The 24,061-nt window shown below is 44.2% G+C and overlaps 1 protein-coding gene across 1 annotated transcript in view; it reads left to right on the forward strand.

The window, feature by feature from the left end:
* LOC149452295 (uncharacterized) overlaps positions 1–24,061 on the forward strand; it is a 192,827-nt gene that overhangs the window by 18,697 nt on the left and 150,069 nt on the right. The window contains exons 3-8 of the mRNA XM_089689531.1: positions 10,894–10,992; positions 12,128–12,241; positions 12,337–12,441; positions 14,366–14,464; positions 15,906–16,007; positions 20,814–20,915. Coding sequence (XP_089545657.1) covers positions 10,894–10,992; positions 12,128–12,241; positions 12,337–12,441; positions 14,366–14,464; positions 15,906–16,007; positions 20,814–20,915 — 621 coding nt within the window. The remainder of the gene's footprint in view (positions 1–10,893; positions 10,993–12,127; positions 12,242–12,336; positions 12,442–14,365; positions 14,465–15,905; positions 16,008–20,813; positions 20,916–24,061) is intronic.

The raw sequence follows: 24,061 nt of genomic DNA on the forward strand, positions 1-24,061 counted from the left end.
TCACACAAACTAATTAATATATGCTTTTTGGGATTATTTTACCAAAAATATGTCAGAATACATTTTGGCCCAATTGTATTTATTTCAGGTATTTATATAGCGCCGTCAATGTACGCAGCATGTTACATATATATTGTACATTCACATCAGTCCCCGCCCCCGAGGAGTGTACAATCTAAGGTCCCTAACTCACATTCATTCATACATACTAGGGCCAATTTGGACAGGAGCCAATTCACCTACCAGTATGTCTTCGGAGAGTGGGAGGAAATCCATGCAGGCACAGGGAGAACATGCAAACTCCAGGCAGGTGGTGCCATGGTTGGGATTTGAACCAATGACCCGAGTACTGCCAGGCGGAAGTGCTAACCATTTAGCCACTGTGCTGACTCAAATTTATGAAGAAATTAGGTTTTTAATTTTTTTTATTGGATATGTTTTATTTATTTATTACAGGTACTTATATAGCGCTGTCAATTTACATATATATTGTACATTCACATCAGTCCCCGCCCCCGAGGAGCGTACAATCTAAGGTCCCTAACTCACATTCATACATACACATACTAGGGACAATTTAGACAGGAACCAGTTCACCTACCACCATGTCTTTGGAGTGTGGGAGGAAGCTGGGGTACCTGGAGGAAACCCATGCAGGCACAGGGAGAATATGCAAACTCCAGGCAGGTGGTGCTGTAGTTGGGATTTGAACCAGCGACCCGAGTACTGCCAGGCGGAAGTGCTACCATTCAACCACTGTACTGCCTCAAATTTATGAAGAAATTAGATTTTTACATTTTTTTTATTGGATATGGTTTATCGCAGAAAGTAAAAAAATATTGTTTTTGTTTTTTTAAAAAAAAAATTTGTTTTTTTATAGTGTACATTTTTATTAAGGGTCAAAGTCCAAATTTTTTGAAAACAATACACATATTCAACAGGAATACAATGTGTATAAAAGACAGGGAAAAAAATAAAACATTGCCATGATCGAAGGCTATCATCAATACAAAAGAAAAGAGAAAACAACAAAGAAAAGGAAAAAGCAACATACAGAAAGACACAATCATGTATGAACAGCGTGGGATTCAAGGAATATAAAGACACATTTTTGGTCTTTTTATGTTTATATAATAAAAAAAAGTAAAATAAACCCCAGTGGTGATCAAATACCACCAATAGAAAGATCTATTTGTGTGAAATAAATTATATACATTTTAATTGGGGACAGCGTTGCATGACCGCGCAACTGTCAGTTAAAGTAGCGCAGTGCCACTTAGCAAAAAAACCGAACTTGTCACGAAGGGGGGGGACTGACAACTCATGGGGCCCCCTGGGCAATAGGGGATCATGGGGCCCCTGTGTCCTTGCCCAAACTCAAAAAAGCCTATGAAAAAGGTACCAGGGGCTACTCATGGGGCCCCCTACTGACCCCGGGCCCTAGTTTCCAAATGGTCAGTCCGCCCCGTAGGGAAACAACTTCTGGAGGGCAAGCGGTTAAACATAAAAAATTTTGAATTTTTTTTATAAATGTTATTAATTTATTCTGAACATAAAATAAATTTTATGTTTTTAAAAAAAAGTCCCCCTTAAAAAAAAAAGAAATTTGAGAAAGCAGAAACAGGGCTTTGGATGGCCATGGAGAGGCGCTGTGCGTTGTATAGATACAGCAAATCCAGTGTGTAGGGTTCACCTATAAGGCGGAGTCCAGCTGTGTCTGGTGACTGGAGGAACATTCTCAAGCTGCACATTCCAGCACTTCAGTCTTTGCGGCGGCACCTGACAATCAATGGCGCTTGTTGCTTCCTGTTACCAGGAGGTGAAAGAAAAGACAATCATTAACTTGATTAGACTTCGGGAGGTGAAAGAAAACAATCAGCAAAGCAATGGATAATTTGCAGCGGAATTGTCTTCTCCTGTGTAATACCGAACTTTGTCCCAACTTCCCCGATCAACATGACATAAAAACGTAATGCTCAAGTAACTTTGTGTTCTAGAAATGCCTATTTTGAGATCAATGACATCATCACCGCTAGTTCTTGCTCTCATTTTTTTGGGAAAGGCCAGTGGGTCTATGTAAAAGACAAATCACCCCTCCTTAGATGTTCTTTCAAGAGCATTATATGAAAGAACACATCCCTGGCATCCCTTTGGACATGCATGCGGCTCCCTGCTGGGCACTGGGTGCTGCAGACTTTAGCTGCGCAATGTGCTGATCAGTTAATTCCCTTTCACACGGGCGGTCCGTTTTTTTTCTTCAGTTCAGTCACATTTTTTTCCAAGAAAAAACGGATCAGTTTTTCATCAGATTATGTCAGTTTTTCATCAGTTTACATCCATTTTTCATCCGTTTTCCATCCCTTTTTTCATCAGTTTTTTATCTGTTTACATCAGTTTTTCATCCTTTTACCTCTGTTTTTTGTCAGTTTTTTACCCGTATACATCAGTTTTCATCTTTTTCTTGTCCGTTTTTCATCTGTTTACATCCATTTTTCATCAGTTTACATCCGGTTTTCATCCATCTTTTCATCAGTTTACATCTGTTTTTCATCTGTTTTTTTCATCAGTTTACATACGTTTTTTCATCAGTTTTTCATCAGTTTACATTTGTTTTTCATCTGTTTTTTCATCCATTTTTCATCAGTTTACATCCATTTTTTATCTGTTTTTTTCATCCGTTTGTCATCAGTTTACATCCATTTTTCATCTGTTTTTTCATCAGTTTTTCATCAGTTTACATCCGTTTTCAGCAGTTTACATCTGTTTTTTATCTGTTTTTTCATTAGTTTTTCAGCAGTTTACATTCATTTTTCATTTGTTTTTTCATCCATTTTTCATCAGTTTACATCCATTTTTCATCTGTTTTTTTCATCTGTTTGTCATCAGTTTACATCCATTTTCCATCTGTTTTTACATCCGGTTTTCATCCGTTTACCTCCATTTTCGACAGTTTACATCCGTTTTTCATCCATTTACATCCATGAAGTAGACTCACTAAAGAGTTGGTTCTGGCCAGCTCAGTGCATTGCTGTAGGAAAGTCCTGGATTCTTTCTTAGATACACAGAATCAGGGGTGGACTGACAACTCATGGGGCCCCCGGACAATTGGGCAAGGACACAGGGGCCCCATGATCCCCTAACTCAGTGGTGGGCAACCTTTTTTTTCAACTGAGCCAAATCTCGCCAAAACCACGATTGAAATTTATTTTGAGAGCCACATTTTTAAAACTGAAAATACATAGGATGGTACACTGTTTTTAGTTTCAATAAGTTTTTATAGTAATTCATCCTCCATAGTAATTCATCCCCCATATAGTAATTCATCCCCCATAGTAATTCATCCCCCATATAGTAATTCATCCCCCATATAGTAATTCATCCCCCATATAGTAATTCATCCCCCATATAGTAATTCATCCCCCCTATAGTAATTCATCCCCCATAGTAATTCACCCCCCATATAGTAATTCATCCCCCATATAGTAATTCATCCCCCATATAGTAATTCATCCCCCCTATAGTAATTCATCCCCCCATATAGTAATTCATCCCCCCTATAGTAATTCATCCCCCATATAGTAATTCATCCCCCCTATAGTAATTCATCCCCCCTATAGTAATTCATCCCCCATATTAATTCATCCCTCATATAGTAGTAGTAAGTAAGTAGCAAGTAGTAAGCCAAGTCCCCCCTGTGTCAATTCACTTACCTTTGCTCCGCGCGTTCCTCTCGCCGTGTTCCCGCGCCGTTCCGGTCTTCAGGGCGGACTGTGAGAGGAGCCTAGCTCCATTAACGGATGTAAACAGATGATCATCCGTTTAAATCCGTTAGTCCACAGAAATACATGAGCGTCTGTTTTTCATCTGTAAATGGACAGATGAAAAACGGACATACGGAACGCCTGTGTAAAAAAAAAAAAAATCATCACCCCCCACAAGTAGTACAGTGTCACCGTAGTGTCAGTAGTGTCAGTGACACTGTACTGGTAGGGTGACAGTATGTAAACAAAACCCATAAATAATAATATAAAAAAACTTAAAAAAAGTTTAAAAATTATAATTTTTGGTTATAAACTAATTTGTTTGTTTTTTTATTAAAAAGATAACGGAATAAATTTTGGCCAAGATTTATCATGAAATACTATTTATTTTTAAAATTGTATAAGATAAACACTTTTTTTTTCAAAATTTTTGGACTTTTTCATTTACATAGCAAAAAAAAAATACAAATCCCAGTGGTGACTGGAAGGGGGTGAAAGTGTCCGGACTGGAAGGGGGTGAAAGTGTCCGGACTGGAAGGGGGTGAAAGTGTCCGGACTGGAAGGGGGGGAAAGTGTCCAGACTGGAAGGGGGGGAAAGTGTCCGGACTGGAAGGAGGGGAAAGTGTCCGGACTGGAAGGGGGGGAAAGTGTCCGGACTGGAAGGGGGTGAAAGTGTCCGGACTGGAAGGGGGTGAAAGTGTCCGGACTGGCAGGGGGTGAAAGTGTCCGGACTGGAAGGGGGTGAAAGTGTCCGGACTGGAAGGGGGTGAAAGTGTCCGGACTGGAAGGGGGGGAAAGTGTCCGGACTGGCAGGGGGGGAAAGTGTCCGGACTGGCAGGGGGGGAAAGTGTCCGGACTGGCAGGGGGGGAAAGTGTCCGGACTGGAAGGGGGTGAAAGTGTCCGGACTGGCAGGGGGTGAAAGTGTCCGGACTGGCAGGGGGGGAAAGTGTCCGGACTGGAAGGGGGTGAAAGTGTCCGGACTGGAAGGGGGGGAAAGTGTCCGGACTGGAAGGGGGGGAAAGTGTCCAGACTGGAAGGGGTTAAAAAAACGCTAGTGTGCACGGAGCCTAAAGGTGGGAATACACGATTAGAAAATCGACCGATCGGTCATTCGATGACCGAGAGGCATTCGTTTTTGGTCGAAATCGTGGCCCACATTAACCAATCTAAAAAAATTGTTCAGGGAATACTTAGTGTTGATGCCTTCCGTACAAGTGGAAGTGATGCAGTGTGCGTGGGACCTTGTAGCCACGCCCTTCCGCCCAGAACGATCGATATACACAACAATGACCAGCAATGAGTATAATATTGTTTATTACATGACCTATATCAGGGGCGGACTGACCATTTGGAAACTCGGGCACTGCCTGAGGGCCCGGGGTCAGTAGGGGACCCCATGAGATGCCCCTGGTAACTTTTTCATAGGCTTTTTGAGTTTGGGCATGGACACAGGGGCCCCATGATCCCCTATTGCCCGGGGGCCCCATGAGTTGCCAGTCCGCCCCTGACCTATATACATAAATAGTGATACATAAAATATAATCTGCAGAATTCTGGATTGATGATCTCATTAGGCCAATCCATTTTTAACATTTGGATTTTTCATTCGTGTTTAGGAAGATTCCTTGGACACAGGGGCGGACTGACAACTCATGGGGCCCCCGGGCAATAGGGGATCATGGGGCCCCTGTGTCTTCGCCCACACTCAAATCACACCCAAAAAAGCCTATGAAAGGTACCAGGGACATCTCATGGGGCTCCCTACTGACCCCGGGCCCTCGGGCAGTGCCCGAGTTCCCCAATGGTCAGTCCGCCCCTGCTTGGACATAAACGTCCGGGTCATCTTCTGTTTCCGCTCAGGCAGGAAATGAGGTGGAGCTCTGTCTGACTTGCTGCGGCTTCTAATGCACAATGTGAGAGGCTCACAGTGTGCGGTGAAATCAGAGGAAGCCATTTCAGCCCAGGAGAGGAGCCACTACAACTGTGCAAGACTGAAGGGAAGGCAGGGGCGGACTGACCATTTGGAAACTTGGGCACTGCCCGAGGGCCCAGGGCCAGTAGGGGGCCCCATGAGATGCCCCTGGTACCTTTCTCATAGGCTTTTTTGAGTTTGGGCAAGGACACAGGGGCCCCATGATTCCCTATTGCCTGGGGGCCCCATGAGTTGTCAGTCTGCCGCTGACCTATATACATAAATAGTGATACATAAAATACAATCTGCAGAATTCTGGTTTCATGATCTCATTGGGCCAATCTACTTTTAACATTTGGATTTTTCGTTCGTGTTTACGAAGATTCCTTGGACACAGGGGCGGACTGACAACTCATGGGGCCCCCGGGCAATAGGGGATCATGGGGCCCCTGTGTCTACACCCCGTACATCACCTGCACCCTGTACATCACCTGCACCCCATACACCCCTTTTCCCCTGTACACCCCATACCAGGGGCGGATTGACAACTCATGGGGCCCCCAGGCAATAGGGGATCATGGGGGCCCCTGTGTCCTTGCCCAAACTCAAAAAAGCCTATGAAGGTACCAGGGGCATTTCATGGGGCCCCCTACTGGCCCCAGGCAGTGCCCAAGTTCCCCAATGGTCAGTCTGCCCCTGCTTGGACATAAATGTCTGGGTCATCTTCTGTTTCCGCTGAGGCAGGAAATGAGGCAGAGTTCTATCTGAGAGGCTCACAGTGTGCGGTGAAATCAGAGGAAGCCATTTCAGCCCAGGAGAGGAGCCGCTACAACTGTGCAAGACTGAAGGGAAGGCCAGAGGAAGGGGTGGACTGACCATTTGGAATCTCAGGCACTGCCCGAGGGCCCGGGGTCAGTAGGGGGCCCCATGAGATGCCCCTGGTACCTTTTTCATAGGCTTTTTTGACTTTGGGCAAGGACACAGGGGCCCCATGATCCCCTATTGCCCGGGGGCCCCATGAGTTGTCAGTCCGCCCCTGGCCGGAGGTCAGACTGAACCTTCCAGGCAGTCGCTGTACACTGTGCTACAAATGTCTCGTCATTACTTCTATTATTATATATAAGAGGAAAATTGGCTTCCAGGAAAAAAGTAAAACTAATTGGTTTGTAAGGCGATATTCATTGTCGGTATCGGCTCCTATTATTACTAATGGAGGCAAAGAGACTCACACATCACACGGATCATTGGAACGTCACAGAGAGATCGGCATTTCCAAGAAACATATGTATTGACTATGTCCTTCTAACAATCACATGAAGAGTTCACATGCCGGGCCGTCCTGTGGAATACGATCCGCTGACATGTACAGAGGCATTTATATCTCAGAGCTCGCAGTCACACATGGTGCAGGAGCAGGGGTGGACTGACAACTCATGGGGCCCCCGGGCCACAGGGATTCATGGGGCTCCTGTGTCCCCGCCCACACCCAAAAAAGCCTATGAAAAAGCCAATGAAAGGTACCAGGGGCATCTCATGGGGCCCCCTACTAAGCCCAGGTTCTCAGGCAGTGCCCGGGTTTCCAAATGGTCAGTCCACCCCTGTGCAGGAGTGACATCCCGCTATTCCTTTACATTTTTGGATTTTTAACCCTTAACCCCTCGCCTACAGGGCACTTCTACCCCCTTCCTGCCCAGGCCAATTTTCAGCTTTCAGCGCTGTCGTGCTTTGAATGACAATTGCGCGGTCATGCAACGTTGTACTCATATGACATTTTTAGAATTGTTTTCACACAAATAGAACTTTCTTTTGGTGGTATTTAATCGCCGCTGGGTGTTTTTTTTTTTTGCACTATAAACAAAAAAAGCAGAAAAATTAAAAAAAAAAAAGTTTCTATTATAAAATTTTGCAAACAGGTAATTTTTCTCCTTCACTGATGTGCGTTGATGAGGCTGCACTGATAGGCAGCACTGATGGGCACTGATGAGGTGGCATGGATAGGCAGTTTTGATGGGCACTGATAGGCTTCACTAATGAGGTGGCACTGGTGGGCATTGATGAGGAGGCACTGACTGGCGGCACTCCTGGGTGGCACTGATGAGTGGCATTTTTGGGCACTGATGGGTGCAACTGCTGGGTGGCACTGGTGGACAGCACTGATGGGTGGCAGTGCTAGGCACTGGTGGGTGGCACTTCTGGGCACTGATGGGCGCAACTGCTGGGTGGCACTGCTGGGCAGTACTGATGGGTGGTACTACTAGGCACTGGTGGGTAGCACTGCTGGGCACTGATGGGTGGCACTCACTGATAGGTGGCACTGATGGTTGGCACTGATAGGCGCAACTGCTGGGTGGCACTGCTGGGCAGCACTAATGGGGGGGCACTGAAGGGTGGCACTGCTGGACACTGATGGGTGGCACTGCTGGGCGGCACTGATCATCAGTGCCCTGATGAACAGTGCCTATCTGCTCTGTGACATTTGCCGGTTATTGGCAGTCATTCGGCTATAGCACGGTTGTGAAGTGGTTAAAGTGGCACTAAACTCTGGTTTAAGGGGCCAGTTCACACCACATGCAGTCCAGTGTGTTTTTTCTGCATCAAAAACACATTGATAGTAGGTTACATGGTTTCCAATGGCATAGTTCACACCAGTGCGGTCAGTTCCAGTGTATTCCAGTTCCAGAGAAAAAAAAAAGTAGAACAGGCTGCATTTTTCCTGCACTGAACTGTACTGGATCGCAGTAAACGCATCAAAATGCACCTAAATGCACCAAAAGTGCACATATTAGGTTGAAGAAAAAGAAAGGACAAAAAATGAACGAGAATGCATCAAAAACACATCATACAGAGACACATCTGGAAGGCATGTAGACCACATTTCTATTGCGTGAACTGGCACCCCCCCCCCCAAAAACAAAAATCTATTCCAGTATGTATTATTAATTTTTAAAAAAAAGTCCATTCTGTTGCTCTCAGCCTCATCCTTATCCCCCAATTCCTTTTTTGTTTGTTGCTGCTGTGATCTGACTTCCTGCTAGAGAGTGGCTACGTTCGTTCTCCATAGATCCGCTGTATGCAGGAAGGTAGCCACCAGGGGCAGACTGACCATTTGGAAACTCGGGCACTGCCCGAGGGCCTGGGGTCAGTAGGGGGCCCCTTGAGCTGCCCCTGGTACCTTTTTCATAGGCTTTTTTGAGCTTGGGCAAGGACACAGGGGCCCCATGATCCCCTATTGCCCGGGAGCTCCATTAGTTGTCAGTCTGCCCCTGGTAGCCACCCTCTCTTGCTTGCTCCCGGGACAGACTATGGGATGTCTAGTGCACACAGAGGAGGACACGTGACCATAACTAGCATGCGCTGGAAGTGAAGGAGAAAAGGAGAGTTTCGGGAGCTCATGGAGGACTTTACAAGGAGGCCGAACAACCCAGTAAGAAATTAGTACATGAAAAATGACATTGAAGTGGAAGGCAATATTGAAGATAATTTAACAAAGCTTAGATCTGCTCCCACCCCCATTCTAGGCCTATTCTATGTATCCCTGTATAAGGAAAGGATGCTCTGGTCCGGTCACATGATCTCCCCAGCAGCAGCTTCTGTGTAGAGGAGAGATCAGCAACAACGGCTGCAGAGCCTGCGTGATGACGTCACATTATGGGGCATCTATTGTTAGCCCTTCTCTACACTGTCAGTGCTGGAAACCAATCAGGTGACCACATCAGAGTGTCCTGAGAATAGGTAAGTATACAGATCTTTGCTTTACCGGGTAGATCAGGGGCAGATTGACAACTCATGGGGCCCCCAGGCAACAGGGGATCATTGGGCCCCTGTGTCCTTGCCCAAACTTAAAAAAGCCTATGAAAAAGGTACCAGGGGCATCTCATGGGGCCCCCTACTGACCCCGGGCCCTCTGGCAGTGCCCGAGTTTCCAAATGGTCAGTCCGCCCCTGGGGTAGATAGAGTTGGCGTAGAATGGGGGAGGGAGTGATTTCTTCTGTGGCCCCCCGCCAGCTTTCCTGGCTCCTGCCCACTATGGCAAGCCACTTGCTTCTGGGGGCACTCGTGTGTGCTTGCTCTTGAGCCGGATGTTTGTGTCTATAAGGACAGGGAGTTTTTTTTACTAAAGATGGAGAGTGCAAAACCTAGTGCAGCTCTGCATAGAAACCAATCAGCTTTCAGGTTTTATTGGCAAAGCCTAAAGTGGAGTTCTACCCAAAAGTGGAAGCTCCACTTGTTTGGCTCCTCTCCCCCTCCACTATTTGGCACCTTTTTTGGGGGGGGGAGGGGATATCGGATACCAGGTTTTGATAGGTACCTGCTCCCTCTTCCGGCTGAGTTCACCGCTTCCGGGATGGTCTGTGGTCTATGATGTATAGCGTGCATAAAGCGGGGCACATGACCACAACTAACATGTACTGTTCTTTTCAAACATATGGAAGTGAGGGGGAAAAAGAAAGGTTCAGACGGTACAAGGAGGCAGAACAACACAGAAACAATTTCATGAAAAGTAGACAACAGGACCATAGAGTAGTGGATGTGCATGGATTATTTTTGGAGAAGGATATATTTAATGTCTGCACACAATTTAAAGCGGAGCTAGAAAGTATCTGAGCACCACAAACCAAAAACACTATTCATTATTAATATGCAAAGCAAACTCCCTTATCCATCCATGTCTCGTCTCCAGGACTTCTCCAGAGCTTCCCCCATCCTCTGGAACTCTCTACCCCAATTTATCAGACTATCGCCTACTCTGCTCACTTTTAGGCCATCTCTGAAAACCTCTCTCTTCAGGGAAGCCTATCCTGCCTTCAGCTAACAATGGAATCTTCTATTTCTCCTACCAGTCCATCCCCCACAGTTATTACTTTTTTTACCACTAGCCCCTCCCTCCTAGATTGTAAGCTCCCAGGATCAGGGCCCTCCTATCCCTCTTGTATTGAACTGTATTGTTGCTGTATTGTCTCCTGTTATATTGTAAAGCGCTGAGCAAGCTGTTGGCACGATATAAATCCTGTATAATAATAATAATGTGACTGGAGGCCGGGAGAAGGCAGGGCTCTCATATGGTCGGAATCTGTCTAATGGAGCACCCAGGATTTTCCAGTACACACAGACATCTCTAGTCTTCAGTTCCTGCTGCTGATGGCCAACTACAAGTTCGCTTTAGTCAAAAGGCAGAAATGTGAAAGTATAACTTTTTATTATATTTTTTTCAATTCCAGGACGGACGGACTGCCCTGCATGTAGCCGCGGCTTATTCTAAAGACGAGATCGTCCGACTTCTGCTGGCAAAGAAGGCGGAGCCAAATCTTCCTGGAGGGGTGCGTGCATTTATATAATTTTTATGAATAAAATATACAAATATACAACATACAAATGTACAACATACAAATGTACAACATACAAATGTACAACCTACAAATGTACAACCTACAAATGTACAACATACAAATATACAAATATACAACCTACAAATATACAACATACAAATATACAAATATACAACCTACAAATATACAACCTACAAATATACAACCTACAAATATACAACATACAAATATACAAATATACAACCTACAAATATACAACATACAAATATACAAATATACAACCTACAAATATACAAACATACAACCTACAAATCTACAACCTACAAATCTACAACCTACAAATATACAACATACAAATATACAACCTACAAATATACAACCTACAAATATACAACCTACAAATATACAACCTACAAATATACAACCTACAAATATACCCCGCAGTCATATTGTCTATAAACAACGAAAAACAAAGCTGTTGCAAAACAAACAAACTTATGTTTACATTTGACCTGACTGTCTCATTAGATCTTCAGTCCTCAGGCACACGGGATGTTTTTACAGCGGCTGTTTTTGGCTTTTGATCTTTTTTTTCTAGAACCACTATAGCCCCCAGCATGTTATCCTGTGTGTTCATACACACATAGACTGGAATCAATGTTTTTTGGCAGAGACGCTCTTTGGCTGGAAAAAAACTAGTGGGTTTCTAGAGGAGTTTTTTAGCTGTAAAAACACTCTAACTCTGAAAAATGCTGAAAAACACGGTAAAGTGCCGCAAACCGGCGTTTTTGGACTTTTTTTTGCCAAAAACATTTTTTTCTTTGGTCAAAAAAATGCAAACGCAGAAAAAAATAGGAAAACGCAGCTAATCGCGGCAAAACATTACTAAACGCTAATGCAAAAACGCAAAAAAAAGCTGAAAAGTTCACATTTTTTAACGTTTTGACTTTACACAGCTAACGTTACCAGCGTTATCAAACCATCCCGTGTGCATGAGGGCTTATAGGGGCTGCCTCCCATATCTAATCATGGGAATCCTCAATGGGGTTCTTGCATCTAATTGGAGTGTAGTTACATTTTCAGGTGCAAATGTGCCCTTGACTGACTAGTACCATTGTGTCCACAGCCAAAGGATCAGTTACCTCTTCATTACACCGCTCAGCGACCCAATGGGGCCATCAGTGTCATCCAGACTTTACTGAGAGCATCACACAAAGAGGCCAGACTTGTCCAGGACAAGGTAACTATGAGCTACCAGAGACCGATAGACAGACAGACAGATTTAATATTGTACAGAATGCGTTAATGACATGGTCACTATACCTCTCTCCGTAGGATGGCTGTATTCCTCTTCTGGTGGCGGTGGAGGGCAGTAACTTGGGGATCTGTAAAGAATTACTTACGTCTCACACTGATACACAGCTAAAAGCAAAAAACGAAGTAAGAAGGCTGATGATACATTGTGTATAGATAAACCAATCTACAATTCTACATTCTGTGATCAAACGTTTGTACCCACCTAACATCGCACCTACTGTATATGAGCTTGTTGGACACCCCTTTCCAAAATCATGACCATTAATATAGAGTTGGCCACCTCTTCCTCTGTGGCCATTAATGTGGAGTTAGCCCCTTTTTCCCTCATGACTATTATTATGAAGTTGGGTCATCTTCCCACCTGAACATCAATATGGAGTTGGCCCCCTCTCCCCCTATGGTCACTAATAAGGGTTTGTTCCCCCATCCCCCATGGCCATTAAAATGGAGTTGGCCCCCTTTCCCCCCCATGGTCATTTTTATGGAGTTGGCCTTCTCTTTTTTTGTGTCCATGAATATGAAGTTAGCTCCTTTTCCCCGAGGACTATCAATATGGAGTTGGCCCCTTCTTCCCTCATGGCTGTTAATATGGAGTTGCCATCCTATTATTTCATGGCTACAAATATGGAGTTGCCCTCCTCTTTCCCCCTTGACCATCAGTATGGAGTTAGCCCCCTCTTCCCCATGCCCATTGGGTCATTATATGGTAATTAATAAGGTGTTGGTTCCCATTCCCCTAATGCCCATCAATATGGAGTTAGTCCCCTCTTCCCCATGCCCATTGGGTCATTATATGGTAATTAATAAGGTGTTGGTTCCCATTCCCCTAATGCCCATCAATATGGAGTTAGTCCCCTCTTCCCCATGCCCATTGGGTCATTATATGGTAATTAATAAGGTGTTGGTTCCCATTCCCCTAATGCCCATCAATATGGAGCTAGTCCCCTCTTCCCCATGCCTATTGGGTCATTATATGGTAATTAATAAGGTGTTGGTTCCCATTCCCCTCATGGCCATTAATATGGAGTTGCCCTCCTCTTTCCCCCATGACCATCAGTATGGAATTAGCCCCCTCTTCCCCATGCCCATTGGGTCATTATATGATAATTAATAAGGTGTGGGTTCCCATTCCCCTCATAGCCATTAATATTGAGTTGCCCTCCTCTTTCCCCCATGACCATCAGTATGGAGTTAGTCCCCTCTTCCTCATGCCCATTGGGTCATTATATGGTAATTAATAAGGTGTTGGTTCCCATTCCCCTCATGGCCATTAATATGGAGTTGCCCTCCTCTTTCCCCCATGACCATCAGTATGGAATTAGCCCCCTCTTCCCCATGCCCATTGGGTCATTATATGGTAAGTAATAAGGTGTTGGTTCCCATTCCCCTCATGGCCATTAATATGGAGTTAGCTCCCTCTTCCCCATGCCCATTGGGTCATTATATGGTAATTAATAAGGCGTTGGTTCCCATTCCCCTCATGACCATTAATATGGAGCTGGCCACCTCTTTCTCTGTAGCCATTATTAAGATATTTACCCTTTTCATTGGTCATTAATAAGGTGTTGATTCCCATTCCCCTCATGGCCATTATTATGGAGTTAGCTCCCTTTTCCCCATGCCCATTGGGTCATTATATGGTCATTAATAAGGTGTTGGTTCCCTCTCCCCTCATGGCTATTAATATGGAGTTACCCTTCTCTTTCCCCCATGACCATCAAGCCATGTTTTTGTGGAGCTGAATTTGCTCACAAGGGTACAGTTATGCTGGAACAGAGAAGAATCCTCACCGAATCATTAACACAAAGTTGGAAGAGCACAATTGTCTACAATGTCTTTGTATGATGTAGTAATTATCCTTCTCGAGAGGACCATGAAATCTATCATGCTCTGTTCCTTCCTCTATAACTCTCCTCTCCGGGAAATACTCTGCGTTGCTCTCACATTGGCCGGTGGGCTGCACTTTTTTTTAATGATGATGATCAGTGTAAGGTCCCAGTGATGTGATTGGAGTATAACGTGTCACTGTACTGCCTGTCGATAACAGAAATGTGGTGACTCAGCACTTCATGCCTGTTGTAGAAAGCGGGATGTGGAGGTGGCCAGACTCCTGGTGGAATGTGGAGCTCTTGTGGACAATCAGAATGTAAGTACCTGGATCCTCGCACTCCATACATTACCAATCATACAAGAGGGATACAAACCACATGTGTCTTAGCACTTCTGAGTCCTCCCAAAACTGATATTTAGGTATAGATGGTCAGATTCTTATTTATTTGATATTCTCCAAAAGAGAGCTCTCCCTGACATCATTCCCGACTCTGTTTCCATCAACCTTTGTGTGTTCTAACTCATCATCTTATATAATCCATAATATAAAATAATATTTCCAACAGGGATGGTGGGAACTCCTCATAATGTGCACAGCATGTGTGCATACTCAGAACTCAGCACAGGGGTGGTGGGAACCTCTCATTTTGAAAACTTACAACTGGGAACTTATTGCAAGCATAGCGATAACCACTCATAATGGGCACAGTAGGTGTGCAGACATGCAGTCGGCACTGGAATGGTGGGGACCCCTCATATTGGGTACAGCAGGTGTGCAAACCTGGATTTCAGTGCGGGGATGGTGGGGACCCCTCATATTGGGTACAGCAGGTGTGCAAACCTGGATTTCACTGCGGGGATGGTGGGAACCCCTCATATTGGGTACAACAGGCTTGAAGACCTGGAACTCAGCACAATGATGGTAGGAACCTCTCCTAATTGGCACAGCAGGTTTGTAGACCTAGAACTCAGTGCAGGGAAGGTGGGAACCTTTCATAATGGACATAGCAGCTTACAGATCTGGAACCCAGAACAGGGATGGAGGGAGCCCCTGTAATGGGCACAGCAGGTGTGAAGACTTGGAACCCGGTGCAGGGATGATGGAAAGCCATTGTAATGGAAGAGCATAGAACCTATTTCAAGGATGGTGGGAACCCCTCACAGTTGTTACACAAGGTATTTAAGACCTGGAACTCAGCACAGGGATGCTGGGAGCTCCTCATAATGGGTATAAAAGAACTCCTCATAATTGGACCAGTAGGTGTACAGACCTGGGAACTCAGTAGGATAGTGGGAACCCCAAATAATGGGTACAGCCGGTGTTCAGACTCAGGAGTTTAGCGGAGGGATGGTGGGAACCCCTCATAATGGGCACAACAGGTGTACAGACCCGGGAACTCAGTAGAAGGATAGTGGGAACCCCACATAATGGGTACAGCAGGTGTACAGACTCAGGAGTTTAGTGGAGGGATGGTGGGAACCCCTCATAATGGGCACAACAGGTGTACAGACCTGGGAACTCAGTAGGAGGATAGTGGGAACCCCTCATAATGGGTACAGCCGGTGTACAGACCCAGAATTCAGCACAGAGATCCCAGTAATAACTTGATATATAGAAGGTCTCAGAGGATGAAACTCCCTAAAATCAGCCAATTGCAGAAATCCCAGTTTGGAGGAGTGAATCTCATTGCGCATATTAAAGTCATCGGGGTATTGCAGAGATCCGTCAGTTATGTGTTGTGTGATTGGTTCTGCAGGATGAAGGACAGACCCCACTACACATTGCAGCCTGGGAAGGTGATGAAGTAATGGTGAAGTTTTTACACCAGTGTAAAGCCAACCCCAACATCACTGACAAGGTAATCTTACCCCTAACACTAATCCTCCCTTTAATCCCAACACCAACCTTCTATATAACCCTAACAATTACTCTTCCCGTTACCCCGAATACTAACCCGCCCAGTAATCCCATCACCAACACTTCCTGTAACCCTAACATTTACCCTTCCCGTTACCCCCAATACTAACCCACCCAGTAATCCCATCACCAACACTTCCTGTAACCCTAACATTTACCCTTCCCGTTACCCCCAATACTAACCCGCCCAGTAATCCCATCACCAACCCTCCATGTAACCCTAACAATTACCCTTCCCGTTAGCCCTAATACTAACCCGCCCAGTAATCCCAACACCAACCCTCCATGTAACCCTAACAATTACCCTTCCTGTTACCCCTAATACTAACCCGTCCAGTAATCCCATCACCAACCCTCCATGTAACCCTAACAATTACCCTTCCCGTTACCCCTAATACTAACCCGCCCAGTAATCCCATCACCAACCCTCCGTGTAACCCTAACAATTACCCTTCCCGTTAGCCCTAATACTAACCCGCCCAGTAATCCCAACACCAACCCTCCATGTAACCCTAACAATTACCCTTCCTGTTACCCCTAATACTAACCCGTCCAGTAATCCCATCACCAACCCTCCATGTAACCCTAACAATTACCCTTCCCGTTACCCCTAATACTAACCCGCCCAGTAATCCCATCACCAACCCTCCGTGTAACCCTAACATTTACCTTCCCGTTACCCCCAATACTAACCCGCCCAGTAATCCCATCACCAACCCTCCGTGTAACCCTAACATTTACCTTCCCGTTACCCCTAATACTAACCCACCCAGTAATCCCATCACCAATCCTCCATGTAACCCTAACATTTACCTTCCCGTTACCCCTAATACTAACCCACCCAGTAATCCCATCACCAACCCTCCGTGTAACCCTAACATTTACCTTCCCGTTGCCCCTAATACTAACCCGCCCAGTAATCCCATCACCAACCCTCCATGTAACCCTAACATTTACCTTCCCGTTACCCCTAATACTAACCCGCCCAGTAATCCCATCACCAATCCTCCATGTAACCCTAACATTTACCTTCCCGTTACCCCTAATACTAACCGGCCCAGTAATCCCATCACCAACCCTCCATGTAACCCTAACAATTACCTTCCCGTTACCCCAAATACTAACCCACCCAGTAATCCCAACGCCAACCCTCCATGTAACCCTAACAATTACCTTCCTGTTACCCCTAATACTAACCCGCTCAGTAATCCCATCACCAACCCTCCATGTAACCCTAACAATTACCTTCCTGTTACCCCTAATACTAACCCGCCCAGTAATCCCATCACCAACCCTCCATGTAACCCTAACAATTACCCTTCCCGTTACCCTTAATGCTAACCCGTCCAGTAATCCCATCCTCAACCCTCCGTGTAACCCTAACAATTACCCTTCCCGTTACCCCCAATACTAGCCCGTCCAGTAATCCCATCACCTACCCTCCATGTAACCCTAACACTAACTTCCATCAACTACAGTATATATTTGTTGACTAGGTGGACTTTCTTCTCTGAGCCCCCCGCAGGACTACATAGGTGATTCGTACTTCCCTTATATTCCCACCTGAAGACATCTTTAGTCCTCATGCACACTTGACCTTTTTTACAGCGGCTGTTTTTGGCTTTTGACTGTTTTTTCTACAGCCAGTAAACCCCACCAGCATGTCATCCTAGGTGTCCATACACACATAGACTGGAATCAACGTTTTTTGGCAGGGACGTTTTTTGGCTGGAAAAAAACCCCCAAGGACTAGTGGGTTTCTAGTTTTTTTAGTTATAAAAATGCTCTAATGCGGCAAAATGCAGTAAACCGCCGCAAACCGGTGTTTTTGGACTTTTCTTGACCAAAAAAAAAATTTTTTTTTTGTTAAAAAAACACGCAAACAGGAAAAACCACCCCTAATCGCGGCATAACGCTGCTAAATGCAAATGCAGAAAAGCTAAAAAAAAGCTGAAAAACGCACATTTTTAACATGACTTTACACAGCTAACGTTACCAGCGTTATCAAAACGTCCCGTGTGTATGAGGACCAGGGGCGGACTGACAACTCCTGGGGCCCCCGGGCAATAGGGGATCATGGGGCCCCTGTGTCCTTGCCCACACTCAAAGCACACCCAAAAAAGCCTATAAAAGGTACCAGGGGCAATTCATGGGGCCCCCTAGTGACCCCGGCCCTCGGGCAGAGCCCGAGAGCTTGAATGGTCAGTCTGCTCCTGATGAGGACTTAGTTTTAGGAAGGTACTGGAGGACTTTTTAAGGGGTTTTTTGTAGCCCAGCTCACCATAGCCCTGTCTGCTTCGATCACCATAAACGTATTACCTGTGTATGTATTTGGCTCCTTCTAGTGGTCATATTCAAATTCACACCTTAAATGTAGATATAAGAAGCAGGATTTTTCTGCTCATTTCTTTTAACCATCTAGAGGTTTATTTTTGTAAAATAAAGGTACTTTTAGTGCTCACTAAATACGGTCAAAAATAAATTGTAATAATAAACATATTTATCGTTGGTGCCAGCTTCTGTTTTCTACAGGTATATGGGCTCATGTACACTGCAGCTGATAATCTCACGTTTAGGACCTGTTCAGCGTTTTTTTCAGCAGCCCCTGAACTCTCCCTAATGTTTTCCTATGTGTCCATGTACACATCGTCGTTTACAGGCAGTTGACCCGTCTTTTCTGCATGTATTCACTATGGATCCCATCATGAGCATAATGCGGCGCGTTCTACCATTGTTTCCTTCATGGAAAACCTGGAACTGACTGCGCTGGTGTACCGGGTCCATTTGAGTACATGGAAGACGCTTTGCGTGTATTTCTGATGATGAAAAAAGGCTCCAGACAGCATCTGGATATGGAACAGTTAAAAAACGCTTCTAAAAAAACACTTATAAATGCGGTTAGCCATGTTTTCACGTGTTTGAAACGCTGATAAAATCTACTCCTGAACGCAAGTTTGGTGAGTTCAAAAAAACGACTACAAACTCAACTGCCTGTAAACTACTATGTGTACATGGACACAGAGGAAAACATTAGGGAGCAGGGGTGGACTGACAACTCATGGGGCCCCCGGGCAATAGGGGATCATGGGGCCCCTGTGTCCTTGCCCAAACTCAAAAAAGCCTATGAAAAAGGTACCAGGGGCATCTCATGGGGCCCCTACTGACCCCGGGCCCTCGGGCAGTGCCCGAGTTTCCAAATGGTCAGTCCGCCCCTGTTAGGGAGAGTTCAGGGGCTGCTGAAAAAAATGCAGAAAAGCTCCTAAACGTGAGTTTATCAGCTGAGCCCTAATACCCAGGAGCTTGCACTCTAATGATCCTTATCACAGACACACATATGCTCTGTATACACGATCAGAATATCGTATGAAAAATGTTTCTTGAAAAATAATCTGATCTTTAGTACACGGCAATCGTCCAGAAAAAAATAGAAGGGACAAGCACCAAAAATGTTATCACACGATACCGGATCGTACAATTTTCGTTTAACCAGTACAGTAATTGTCCAAAAATACAATGCAAAACCATGACATTCTTCAGAATTTCTGTTTCGATGTTCAGGAATTTTCGGAACTTTAGTAACCTCTTCACTTTCAATATAAGATTAGCATGCAGAAAAAAAACAGATGATATTGTAAAGCGCTGAGCAAACTGTGGTACTGTATAAATCCTGTATAATAATAATATATAAATCCTGTATAAAAAAAAAATATAAATCCTGTATAAAAATAATATATAAATCCTGTATAATAATAATAATAATATATAAATCCTGTATAATAATAATAATATAAATCCTGTATAATAATAATATATAAATCCTGTATAATAATAATAATAATATAAATCCTGTATAATAATAATAAATCCTGTATAATAATAATAATAAATCCTGTATAATAATAATAATATAAATCCTGTATAATAATAATATATAAATCCTGTATAATAATAATATATAAATCCTGTATAATAATAATAATAATAATAATAATATAAATCCTGTATAATAATAATAATATATAAATCCTGTATAATAATAATATAAATCCTGTATAATAATAATATATAAATCCTGTATAATAATAATATAAATCCTGTATAATAATTATATAAATCCTGTATAATAATAATAATAATAATATATAAATCCTGTATAATAATAATAATATAAATCCTGTATAATAATAATATAAATCCTGTATAATAATAATAATAATATATAAATCCTGTATAATAATATAAATCCTGTATAATAATAAGATATAAATCCTGTATTATAATAATAATAATATATAAATCCTGTATAATAGTAATATAAATCCTGTATAATAATAATAATATATAAATCCTGAATAATAATATATAAATCCTGTATAATAATAATAATATATAAATCCTGTATAATAATAATAATAATAATAAAAAATAAATCCTGTATAATAATAATAATATATAAATCCTGTATAATAATAATGATCATTGGTTCAATGTTCTGATCTTTTATACGGGGCTTTAGAGTCTAAGTAACCGGGCATTATATTTTTGTGTTGTGGGATGACAATGGCACATGTGCACATTCAGCAACAAGAATATACAATCTTTATACAAAACTGGTAAATGGATCCAGAACCCCAGTGCTGCAAAGCAAATGTGCTATCACTAAGGTCCTGTACTGCATGTATACTATAGGAGTGCATTGAAAGGAGTGGGAGCTGTCTGGAGGTTTACTGATTGTTTTGTCTCTCAGTTGGATCGGTCGGCGCTGCACATCGCGGCGGAGAGAGGGAACAACGCCATAGTGGAGAATCTGACTGACAAGTTCCATTCAAATGTTCTGGCGCGCACGAAGGCAAGTAGATATTTTCACTCATCAGCACTTTATTTCTCCTGTTCATTGACAGATGAGGATTATTTACTAACCTTAAAGTGTTACTAAACCCACAACAGTACAATCAGTCTGTAGATGCAGTAAAGCATGCTTGTTATACTCACTGTGGAACCTAAGGAGTTATTCCTCTGCATTGTGTAAAAATGCTATTTGATCCTGTTTTCTCTGATCCTCCCCTTCTTCCAGTGACACCCCCCCCCCCCCTTATCTCCTTATAAGACATATCCTGTGTAGACACTCTGCACATGCTCAGTTTGATGTGTATTGCTAGAGGTTTGTTTTTTTCTTGGGAGAGTGCATGTGATCAGAACAGGGCCAGTTAGCACTGTCCAGACCGAGGTTAGGGGTTCTGTTTCCTCCTAGAGCAGAAAGAAAACTCCTCCTACAAGCTTTAACATGTGCTGTGCTGGACACTTTTAGAAATCACAAGACTGCTCTAACTGCTGATGAGAAAAGGTATTTAGCAGTTTATATTTACTAAAATAATTGCATTTCCATGTTGTGTGTACTGTGGGAGACAAGATATAGTGACTGCAGGGTCCGGGGAGAGCGGATATAGTGAATGCAGGGTCCGGGGAGACCAGATATAGGCAATGCAGGGTCCGGGGAGACCAGATATAGTGAATGCGGGGTCCGGGGAGAGCGGATATAGTGAATGCAGGGTCTGGGGAGACCAGATATAGTGAATGCGGGGTCCGGGGAGAGCGGATATAGTGAATGCAGGGTCCGGGGAGACCAGATATAGGGAATGCAGGGTCCGGGGAGAGCGGATATAGTGAATGCGGGGTCCGGGGAGAGCGGATATAGTGAATGCAGGGTCTGGGGAGACCAGATATAGTGAATGCGGGGTCCGGGGAGAGCGGATATAGTGAATGCAGGGTCCGGGGAGAGCGGATATAGTGAATGCAGGGTCTGGGGAGAGCGGATATAGTGAATGCAGGGTCCGGGGAGAGCAGATATAGTGAATGCAGGGTCCTGGGGGGACCATATATAGTGAATGCGGGGTCCGGGGAGAGCGGTTATAGTGAATGCAGGGTCCGGGGAGAGCGGTTATAGTGAATGCGGGGTCTGAGGTTTAGTAACACTTTAATAACAGAGTTGTATTTGTGCTGAGGAGGACCTGAGCTAACCTACATAGTTAATTAAGACAAATAGTTGATGCTGGCCATACACATAGAAACTTTGAGACAATTTTAACCATTTCCAACCTATTTTCTCTTCTAAAAAATGACTGAATGGAGCCATGAAACCCATTGCCAAAATTTTAGATCATTTCACTGTCGATGTTGGTGGTGGGTTTCAATCAACTCTTTGAGTGTATATGTTATAGTACCTCTAGGGTCCATGATGTGTTAATCCGAGGGCCTGGTCAGTCCTGTCTGCATGAAGACTGTGGCCTTTTAGCTGTGGCCAAGAATGATATTTGAACTCCTTCCTTCATGGTTGCCCTTAGTGTGAATATTTACTAGCTACCTTGCTCCTGAGACTGCCGATTCCTGCCCTGCTTGACATTGACCCGGACTGCCAAAATCTCCTGCCCTGGTTGCCTAAGTTCTGTTTGTTCCTCTTTTGCTCTCACCTGCCACCTGCCTCAACCCATACCTGGACTCTGACTACTCTTGTCTGCTGTCTGCCTTGACTTCTGCTTGAACACCAACCACTCTTGCCTGTCACCTGTCTCAACCTCCGCTTGGCACCCATTAATTTTGCCTGCTGCCTGCCTCAAGCTCTGCTTGTCACCCTCTAATTTTGCATGCTGCCTGCCTCAACCTCTGCTTGAACACCGACCACTCTTTCTTGCTGCCTACCTTGACTTCTGTTTGAACACTGAGCAATAATGTCGGTTACCTGCCTCAGTTTCTGCGTGAACACAAACTACTCTTGCCTGCAGCCTGCCTCGACCTCTGCTTGAACATTGGCTACCCTTGCCTGTTGTCTGCCTTGACTCTGGCCTGTTTTAGTGCCACCGACCATCTGACCAGTCTGCATATCATAGCCTTCCTGTTCTTGCCATCTCCTTTACAGGGTAGTCCCGAAGGCCACAAACCTTGTGATATCATGCAGCAAAGTAGCCTAGGGCCCACCAGAGTCACCCTTAATGAAAACCAAGGTGGCATTTAGACTCTGTGCCTTGGATGAGCCCATGTTACCCACCAGGGGGAATAGCGTATTATGTCAACATTGCCTGCAAACTACTTTGTGGGTAGCCAGGCATAACAGCTTCATGATAAATTGCCAAGAGGACTTCAATTCTCAATAATTTAATATTGGAGAAAGAACATCACAATCCGTAGAGATCAATGATTCTAGTGACGCTGATCTTTTAACACAAGGCACCCTTCGCTGGGTGACCAGAAGAGAAATTGGAAAATCAAACAGCAGAAAGAGCACCAAACCGATAGTGAAAGAGTGTAAAGTAACTCTGATAGTTAATAATAGGGTCATAGAGATTTGCCAACATGTTTCAGGTGTCAAAACACTCCCCCCTTTATCAGAACTTGTTTGGACTCAGATGGCAAAAATACCAGAAAGGATCTGCTGAAAAAGTAAGAGACCTGATATCTGTGGAGGCACATAGATAGATTCTTCCCAGGGGCGGACTGACCATTTGGAAACTCGGGCACTGCCCGAGGGCCTGGGGTCAGTAGGGGGCCCCATGAGATGCCCCTGGTACCTTTTTCATAGGCTTTTTTGAGTTTGGGCAAGGACGCAGGGGCCCCATGATCCCCTATTGCCCGGGGGCCCCATGAGTTGTCAGTCCACCCCTGCTCCCTAATGTTTTCCTCTGTGTCCATGTACACATAGTAGTTTACAGGCAGTTGAGTTTGCAGTCGTTTTTTTGAACGCACCAAACTTGCGTTCAGGAGTAGATTTTATCAGCGTTTCAAACACGTGTAAACGTGGCTAACCGCATTTATAAGTGTTTTTTTAGAAGTGTTTTTTAACTGTTCCACATCCAGATGCTGTCCGGAGCCTTTTTTCATCATCAGAAATACACGCAAAGCATCTTCCATGTATTCAAATGGACCCGGTACACCAGCGCAGTCAGTTCCAGGTTTTTCCATGAAGGAAACAATGGTAGAACGCGCCGCATTATGCTCATGATG

The sequence above is a fragment of the Staurois parvus genome, unplaced genomic scaffold (assembly GCF_062004578.1).
Source record: "Staurois parvus isolate SC_StPar_1 unplaced genomic scaffold, SC_StPar_1.0 ptg000485l, whole genome shotgun sequence".
NCBI classification, from domain to species: domain Eukaryota; kingdom Metazoa; phylum Chordata; class Amphibia; order Anura; family Ranidae; genus Staurois; species Staurois parvus.